Source organism: Carlito syrichta, unplaced genomic scaffold, assembly GCF_000164805.1.
Source record: "Carlito syrichta isolate Samal-C Ts95f unplaced genomic scaffold, Tarsius_syrichta-2.0.1 Scaffold289400, whole genome shotgun sequence".
Taxonomy (NCBI): domain Eukaryota; kingdom Metazoa; phylum Chordata; class Mammalia; order Primates; family Tarsiidae; genus Carlito; species Carlito syrichta.
The window spans coordinates 293866-303333 of record NW_007233496.1 but is presented as its reverse complement, the minus strand read 5'-3'; the positions used below and the strand labels follow the sequence as shown (position 1 = coordinate 303333).

At 45.7% G+C, this 9468-nt stretch overlaps 1 protein-coding gene across 1 annotated transcript; it reads right to left on the bottom strand.

The window, feature by feature from the left end:
* Window positions 1-4345: 4345 nt before the first annotated feature.
* Window positions 4346-8852, bottom strand: SF3B4 (splicing factor 3b subunit 4). Its single transcript, XM_008054294.1, has 6 exons — window positions 8773-8852; window positions 8212-8340; window positions 7409-7951; window positions 6884-7090; window positions 4927-5100; window positions 4346-4749 (listed from the first exon to the last, which is right to left on the bottom strand). Exons 1-6 carry the CDS (start codon window positions 8804-8806, stop codon window positions 4562-4564), a joined length of 1275 nt encoding a protein of 424 aa, XP_008052485.1. The 5' UTR covers window positions 8807-8852; the 3' UTR covers window positions 4346-4561.
* Between the last annotated feature and the right edge of the window lie 616 nt (window positions 8853-9468).

Sequence of the window (9468 nt, the reverse complement as noted above, 5' to 3'; positions counted from 1 at the left end):
CCCCCCGCCCCCCCTTCCCCTCACCCCCCCTCGCGCCTCTGAGCTTCGGGAGAGACCATTGTTGGGGGGTGGGGGCGGAGAAAAGAGGATGGGGAGGGACTCAGGGCTCGGGGGAGAAATGATGAAAGGGCTGGGGAGGTGTCACAAGAACAGCTGGAAATGACCCACAGCCCTTCCCCGCTTTCTCCTAGTAAAAGATGAAAGGAATTAAAGGAAGGCAGAAATCGTGATGGAGGGAAGGCAGATGGGAAGACAGAAAGAGAGATGGTGAATGAGGCAGCCCCTTCCTCAGCATCCCAGTCCCAGTATGGCAGGACCCACGAATTTTAGGGGCTCTTGCTGCCTTCAAAACACTTCTCCTCCCCTTCGCCACTGCTCCCAGCCAAACTCCTTTTCCACAACCTTCTCGCAAATCCGGAGTGCTCAGACGCTTAAGTTCACCTGGCTATATAGAGAAAGCAGGTACAACGAAGTGTGGTTTCTACCCTGAGCCACCAGAGTCAGACTCCTGGATTTCTGCCATTTCTTTCCTCAGGGAACAGTCCAGGTTATTCATTTACAGACAGACCTCTTCATCCTCCTCCAGTCAGTTAGCGGAGCCGGGGTGAGTATTGGGAAACTGAGGGGGGTTTTATAGGCCTGACCACTGGACATTTCCCCTTCCATTCATTTGTTCCAGTTATTCAGAAAGGGATCCCTAATACCCTTCTCCATTTTCTTTGACTCCTCTCAGCCTTTACTCCATCCCAGCACACATTTCTGCTTCCAGGACAGGAAGGAATGAATTGGTTTTTGTTCTTTCTGTTGTCTTTCCTTTGCTCCTGTACCAAGACATGTCTGTCACCTGTTGACACTTGATGACCATCCCTGCTGCAGGGATGAGAGGGTATGTGGTAGTTTGGGAATATACATCCTGAATAAACATTCTAGGTAAGAGCTTAGGATAATCTGGACAGAGCACTAACTAGAGGCTCTAACCTGGGTTTTCACTTCTGACAAGCTGTCAACTCTTGTTCAAGTTCTCTGCCTCTGTGAACCTCATGTTTTTCACCTGGAAAGTGGGGGGCTTGGACTAAATGCTGCATCAGGTCCCTTTCAGATCCGATTGCGTGTCATTCTGCCTTACTCAATACGGAGGTTTCAGGATGCTGGGATATATTACAAGGAGAAGGCTGACAGGCTAGGTCTCAAGAGATCTCACATTTGCCAGGTTGAATTTACCACTGATAGGGATGTGGGCCTGGGTTTTGCCGGCTCCAAAGTTGGATCTCAGAAACAATCATTTATGCCAACAAAGTTCACAATTTACTGAAATAGAAAGTTTATACTACACAAATATTAGTTTATCATAAAAATTTACCTCACTCAGACTGAAAACTCATGTCTCCATGTCCAGTACATTCTCGCCCTGAAGCTAAATCAGAGTCAAAATGTCAATGTATAAACGCACATTGACATAACTGAAGGATTTGTATCTTTAATGGCATCTGGCCATCTCTGATAAGGAGTCATGCCAATGGGCCCAGAAAACTCATCTTGGCAACAATTCTCTACCCCCACCTCTATGCTATGGGCAGTCTTGCCAATACTCCTAGACTACTCTAAATCTGAAGGCTGAATCTCTTTCCAGGATGGTACTTGGACGGGCCTCAGGGACTCTCCCTTTACTAGACTTTCATTGCTGACTCCTCTTCAAGCTGATACATTCTTTATTTAATATATTAACACTGTCAATTCGATTATAGTCAAGTCCTGCTGGCACGGAGCCATTTCTTCTCTTCAAAGTGACTTTGCTTACTCTCCACTGATACACTATTTAATAAAATATAAACCTTGTACTCTTAGAGGGAACGCTTGTACAGTCAACCTTCCATAGTTGTGAATTCAGCATCTGTGGATACAACCAACTGCAGATGGAAAATGTAGTTAGGCCTGATGGCTTCATCTGTACTGAACACATATAGACTTTCTTGTCATTATTCCCTAAACAATAGTGTAGCAACTATTTACATAGCATTTACATTGTATTATTACAAGTAATCTAGAGATGATTTAAATTACCCAGGATATGCATAGGCTATATGCAAATACTATGCCATTCTATACAAGGGACTTGAGAATCTATGAATTTTGTTATCTGTAGGCAGGGGTCTTGGAAGCAATCCCCCAAGGATACTGAGGGATGACTGTATATATTTTAAGTTCTGAGGGAAGAATTAATCATTCCCCATCTCCCTTCCTAGTGCCATGCCCCACCAACTACTTCATATTCCCCTTTGCCGTGCCCGTTAACATTAAAGTTCCTAGGGAATCAGTCCCAGGAACAGGAAGCCTTTTATTCTTCTCCTTGCTCACCTCAGGCAGTCCCATGATTTTCATACTGTCCACATGCTGATGATTCCCACACTTGTATCTGCAGTCCAGACCTTCCCATCAACCCCAAACTCCAAATCCCCATCTGTCTATTCAGTATCAAGTCACAGATATCTAATAAGCACATCAAACTGAGGCAGCTAGAATTCCCGAACCAATAGCCTCCAGCCTGAAGTTGCTGCCTCCCTTTACCTCAATGTTGTTTTGAATGGTTCCCTGCCATGATGTGAAAAAGGACTGAGAAGCACTGATCTATGGGGAGCTCCCTCACTGGCTCTGACCTCAGTCTGCCTCCAACACCTTTAGTGTTTTATACCCCATGCTATTTGTCAATCTGTTTCTGCTTAGAGACATCCCATCCACCGGAATGAGCTTCTCCACCTTTGCCTGAGAAACTTCTACTTTTTCTTTAATATTAAATTCAAGCAACCATTTTTTTTCTGGGAAGTTTTCCTTGACTTGTATGCCAGGATACCTTTCCTCATGCTCTCAAAATATTTTATTTCATTAAAAATCTCTCATGTGTCAGGTTAGACAGCACAAATGCTATATCCTTAGCTGAACCAGCACAGAGCCTTTGTAGATACTATTAAAATTGCCAAATAAATGAGAATGATGTAAGAGAAACACAGAGGATCGGGCTCACCGTTTCTTATCTAGAGTTTAGGAAAGTTCATGGTTACATAAGCCAAATAGGAAGATTCAAATAGGGGGTGATTTAACAGGATAAAATGTGGCAAAGAACAGGAAAAAAAGGCCACTGGATTTGGTCAAGTTACTGAAAAATCTTTAAGCCCAGATTTAAATGTGGTGGAAATCAGGTTTAGAAGGAATGAGATCAAGAAAAAAATAGAAGATACAAACTCCTTATCCAAGATGTCTGGTGGTAAAGAACAGAAGAAATGAACATTTACTGACAATGAACTTTTACTGTTTCAATTTACAAATTTTAACTGTTTCACAATTATGAAAGACATTTATATGGTTCCAAATGAAAACCACATACAGAATACTCAGAGAAACCCAACTTCCCACCATAGCCTTTCCCTCTCTCTAGTATTATCAATTTCTATTAAGTTTTTGGTTTATCCTTCTATTTTTTTAATATAAATAAATACGTATGTATTAGATAAGGTGGAACACTATACATATACACATTTTTTCTTCACTTAATATAAACTGGAGTTAAGTATGCAGAGATCTTCCTTGTTCCTTTTTACTCTAGTAAAATGGAACTAGAATACTGTAGTGTATAGATTTACCAGCTCATTCAACCAGTCCCTTACTGATGGGATATGTGAGTTGTTTCCAATCTACTGCTATTACAAATAACACTGCAATGAATAGCTGTGTGCATGTTACTTCATATTTTTGCCAAACTATTCCCAGGCACTTTACATCTCCTCTCACCTTAAAACAATAATCCTAGCTGGGCACAGTGGCTCAGCCTGTAATCCCAGCACTTTGGAAGGCCAAGGTAAGAGGACTGCCTGAGCCCGGGGGTTCCAGACCAGCTTGGGCAAGTTGGTGAGAACTTGTCTCTACAATAAATCACAAAAACTAGCTGGATGTGGTGGCGTGCATCTGTAGTTCCAGCTATTTGAAGGCTGAGGCGGAAGGATCGCCTAAGCCCAGCAGGTCGAGGCTGCAGTGGCCATGAGCATGTCACTGCACTCCTCCAGCCTGGGCAACAAGAGTGAGATTCCAACCCCAAATAATAATAATAATAATAATCCTATGCCATAGATATTGAGTCCCCACCTTCTAAACTACAAAATAAGCTCTATGTAAGGAAATAATTGCTCCAGTGCACAGCAGAGTCTAGCAACTGCAACAACACATTACAGAATAAGGCTTTAATAATGTAGAGTAAAACCTTCACTCCTATTTTACCATTCATTTCACAATACCCTGACATCTCTTCTTAGAAAAAAAGAGAAAAATTACTTTGCCAAGGAAAACACCACCAGAATAAACAAGGAGTTTTATTTTCTCTGCATATTTGCAAAATACTTAGAACCAACATTTAAAAACAAAAAACCTCCTGTGAAAAAAAATTACATTAAAAATGGGTAGGGGAGCTGAAAGAGATTAGTGCCTTAGCCCCAAGGAGCTACAGCATCTCTGATTGGTCCAAGGAGTCTTAAAGATATTGAGAGAATATCACAGGAGGAAAGAGAATGTGAATTTACTGAGGGAGAGGGCCCCGAAGTGGGCCACGAGGTGGAACTGGAGGCCTGGGAGTGGGTCTGGGTGGAGGGAGGGGCCCCCGCTGGTAGCCATAGGGTGGGGGTCGTGGAGGGCCAGTGTACCCATGAGGGGGCATCAGAGGAGGAGGTCCACGCATACCATGTGGAGGCATAGGACCTGGGTGACCTGAAAGAGAAAGGAAGGTTAGCGATAGTGAGAAACAGGAGATAATTGGTGTTGGGAGATGATAGGGAGACAATGAGAAGAAATGTACGAAGTAAGGGCATGGGACAAGGGATGTGACAAATGAAGCTATAAGAATATGACAGTTGCAGATGAGGGAGGTGGCTAGAGGCTACTCACCCATGGGAGAACCAAATGGAGGCCCTCGTGGGGGCATGCCCATTGGAGGAGGTCCAGGATGAGGCATTCCAGGTGGTGGTCGGGGTGGTGGCTGCCCCCCAGAGCCTGGGGGCCCAGCATGGGGATGCCCTAAGCCATGAGGGCCATGGTGTGCCAGTTGCATCTGAGACATTCCTATGAAAATAAAACAGGCACAAGAGAAAGGAGATGATAGAGAAGAGGTCAAAGAAAATAGAGAAAGGAAGAGAGCAAAATGAGAAAGAAAGTGACATCAGGAAAAAGAAGGCTACAGAAAATAAGGCTGGTAAAAAATGCCCCCATCCCTGACCCCACTCCAACAGTACAGACCCACTACTCAATCAACTCCTTACCCTCTTCACTTGCTCCTTTCATGATTTAGGCACTGGAAGAATAATGCCAAAATATATAACAAGTGGGCTGATTATTCTGTTGGTAGGATTTGAGAAGGTGCAGATATACTGCCTGAGAAAAACTATAATTCTGCAAGATGAATATTTCAGGCGGACAAGAAAGCGAAAATAGAGTACCCCAAGCAGAAAGATCTGCATATGCAAATCATGAGTGTGTCAAACAGCATAGTATGTTCCAGGAAATACCAGTAAGTCAGTACCAGGAGCAACATGCAGTTATGGGAGTGATGGACAGAGATGCAATCATAAAAAAAGCTTTAAGAGCTATGGTAATGAGTTTGGGTTTTTCTCTCAAAAAGAAGTATTAAAAAATTTTTGAGCAAGAGGGTGTGAACATGTGTTTTTAAAAAAATCACTCTGTGAAAGTAGATCAAAGGTAGAAAACTGGAGTCAAAGTGACAGGAGGTTACTACAATAAAGTGTGAAAAATGAGGGAATGCAGCCGGGCTCCGGGTCTCAGCCTGTAATCCCGTGCCTTTGGGAGGCTGAGGTGAGCGGATTGCCTGAGCCCGCGGGTTCGAGACCCGCCTGGGAAGCGAGACCTCATCTCTACAATAAATCAAAAAATCAGCCGGGCGTGGTAGCGCATGCCTGTAATTCCGGCTACTCGGAAGGTTGAGGCGGAAGGATGACCGGAGCCCAGCAGGTCGAGGCTGCGGTGGCCGGGAGCGGCCACTGCACTCCAGTCCGGGTGACAGAGTGAGACTCCAACTCAAAAAAAAACGAGGGAATGCAAGCCTGAACTAGGGCAGTGGCAGTGGGGACAGATGCCACTGATATAAATAAGACTTGGGATTAAGAGAGGAGTGAGAGTAAATAGTCAAACATAGCTTTCGTGTTTGTTAACAAAGCATGTGAAAACAAAGAACACTAAAGGAAGAACAGATTTGAAGGGGAGGGGTCAAAAAGTGGAGCTGTCTATTAATCAGCAGGATTAAGGACATGAAATGTTAACAACCATGTACTAGTGCTACAGATGTAAGGCGCATCAGTGTATATGTAATTAAAACTATAGATATATGCAGAAAAGGAGAAACAAGCACAAAAAATCTAAGCACAAGCAGACAAAAAGGAGACTATCAAGGTGGCTGAGATGAAAGAATCAGAGAGATAAGTGAGCAATCCAGAAAGACAGAAGCAAAAAAACAGAAGCAAAAAGACAAGAATTTCAAACAGGAGGACAAGGCTAGTTTCAAGTACACTGGAGGTCACACCAAATAAAGAGCAGAAGTGCCCTTCAGATTTGGGGATTAGGCCAATGTTTTGAGGAGTCAGAGGAGAGAATGGAAGTAAAGGTTAAAGAAACGAAAGACAGCAAATATAGTCTACTCTTCAAAAACTTAAATAAGAAATGGAGACAGGGTTGTAGTTGTTAAATTAAACCAAGTATTTTGTGTTTGATTTTACAAAAGTTACCTGAAAGAAAGAGAACTCTGAGACTGTTATTGTTGAGGAACAAGAGCAGCAGGATGAGTGGTGATAGTGACCCTCTACCAGACTCATCCCTCCTTTTCCCAACAACCTACCTGGATGAGGCATTCCACCTGGTGGGAATGGGTGAGGATGTGAATGTCCATGACCAGGATGTCCTGCTCCTGGGGTTCCTGCTGATGGGGGGCCATGTCCTGCAGCCCCAGGAGGCATGGGTGGTGGGGGCATGGCTGGGGGTATCCCAGGTGGGAGGGCTCCAGGAGGTGGCACTGGGGGTGGGAAGGAGCCAGGAGGTGGCATGCCTATACAGGAAATGGAAGAAGGAAGAGTTAAAGGTACTGAGTTAAAAATGTCTTTAAAGAGCCAGTCCATATCTGGCTCTCCAAGCAGGGTGAGTTCTTTTCTCCTCCCCTCAGTACTCTAAAACCAAAAGCAATATCAGACAACTTAAACAATTTCAACCTCCTGGAGAAACTCAACAACTTTCTTCTCCACCATTACCATCACCCCTCAATTCCCTTCATATCACCCACTAACTCAATGTCTCCTTTTAAGTACTTTTTTCTTTTTCTTGCCAACCTCATCCCCAAAACAAACCTATTTTGAGCCAAAAGTTTTACCTGGTGGAGGAAGCCCCGACCCCAATGATGATACCACAGGATTGGGGGCAGAGGGTGGAGGAGGAGCATCTGCAAAGAGCTGATGAGGGCGGTCAGCCTGGGAGAGTGGATTCTGGGCTGCCAGAAGTCGTTCAGCTGCTGAGCCATGGCGCTCACCCTTGGAGTCCTTCTTAAAGGCATAAGACACAGTGATAGGACGGTTACAGAGGTACTGCCCATTCATGGCCTCAATTGCTGCATCAGAAGCATCAAATGAAGCAAAATTAATGAAGGCATAACCCTTGGAGTTGCCTGTGTCAGGGTCCCGCATAATCTTGGGGGTTTGTAAGATGACCCCAAAGGCGCTGAAAGTATCATAAAGCAGCTTCTCATCAATCTCTGGGTCCAGGTTCCCGATGAAAATGTTGGCCCCCACATCCAGGTTTTTGTTGTGAGCTGATGCCTTGTTCACCCTTATTGGCTTCCCATAGAGTTTGATCATGTTCATGATCTTGATGGCATAGTCAGCATCTTCCTCACTCAAGAATTCCACAAAGCCATAGCCTGGGGAAGTGGAGAAGGGGAGGTTAACAACTTAAGTGATAAGATTCCAAATGGGGTGTAACTCATCCATCCTCTAACCACAAAGAACAAGACAGAAATAATATTCTCACTTCACTTGAAATTCATTCCAGAAACAAACTGTAAACTGAAGCTTAAGAGAAAAATATCTTTAGGAGGCTTATTCCAAAACAGTGTGAATACTGCTGGGACCCTACACAGTCCCCTCAATATATAAATGTTACTTCTTACCATGTACTCACCTTGGTGCTGTCCAGTAACTCTATCCTTTGGCATATGGGTGTTAACTACTGGTCCTGCCTGGAGAAACAGTTCCCACAGCAGTGGTTCGCTAACCTTCTCATCCAGGCCCCCCACGTACACAGTGGCATCTGGACAGAGGGAGCAGGAGATAAGGGCAGGGGTGAGAGTATAAGGAAGAAGTTATGGAAACATGAAGAAGGAACCCAAGTAGGGAAACGGGGGTGGGAACGGGGTGGGGGAGAGTTCGGTTAAACCCTTAAACCTCTCTCTTCCCATAACCTGGAAAATCTTCTGACGTCTAATTTGTACTCTGCCGCAAATTCTTTCTCAGTGGATTTTTTGGCCTTTTTCAGTGGCAGGCAGCAAGGAACTGAACATACAAGCATCATATCTACAGGCCTCAGCCTGCACCCGACCACTCCGCCCCCAGCAGGCACGGGGGCTGGACTCGCGCCCTCCGGGGGTGGATCCAATCTCCCACCCCGGCAGAGACACTGCTGATCCTAGTCAGAACCTCCCAGGTCCACCGGGCCCATTCTGGACCCGTCCCTTCCCGTTACCCTGGTTGCGCTCGGAGATCGGCCCGGCAGCCATGGCGAAAGAGCTCCCGCCGTCTCCAAGCAGCGGCTCCGCCCTCTGACCTTAGTTACAGCTTCCACTTCCGGGGCAAACACGGACGCGGGATGGCGGGGGAGGTGGCTGAAGCAGCGGCGGCCATCTTAGGAACCGCTGAGACCGGGAACAGCTGAAACGTGACGCGGCTCGGGCCCCGGAATCTTCTGGCCTTTTCTCCGCGGTGTAGCTGCTAGTGGCCTTAGCGAGAAAGGCGGAATGGAAACGCTCAGGCCCCCTTAAAGTACCGCCAGAGCGAAAGAATCTCACGCTCCCAAAAATGTAAACTCAAAACTGAAAGAACAAAACGAAACTTTTCATATATTTTGTGGCCAAGAGATCCATCGTCTGTTGCCCAGAAAAGGGTGTGCTGAGGAGTCCCATCCCCCCAAGGACTCGGCTGCTTTCCGGCGCGGAGGCGGGCTTCCACCCCGCCCGCAGCCTTCGTACACATTTCGTTTTCTCCCGGTGGGGAAATTGCGGAACGTCTGAGCTCACCTAGTCGTCATTGCACGGGGCTGTGGGGAGCGGGGTGGAGAGAATGAGGCTTCAGCAAGAAGAGGTGTGACCAAAGCTGAGGGGTGGCTGGGGTTGAAGCTCAGGGATCCCAGTATTGACCTCCAGGACACACACTGTCCCCAGCA

Excerpts from the sequence above, each read along its gene's own strand:
- SF3B4 (XM_008054294.1), bottom strand. The coding sequence starts at position 8,806 with ATGGCTGCCGGGCCGATCTCCGAGCGCAACCAGG. Across the intron at positions 7,952-8,211 it reads AGTTACTGGACAGCACCAAG|GCTATGGCTTTGTGGAATTC; the intron begins GTGAGTACATGG and ends CCACTTCCCCAG. Across the intron at positions 4,750-4,926 it reads TCCATTTGGTTCTCCCATGG|GTCACCCAGGTCCTATGCCT; the intron begins GTGAGTAGCCTC and ends TTTCTCTTTCAG.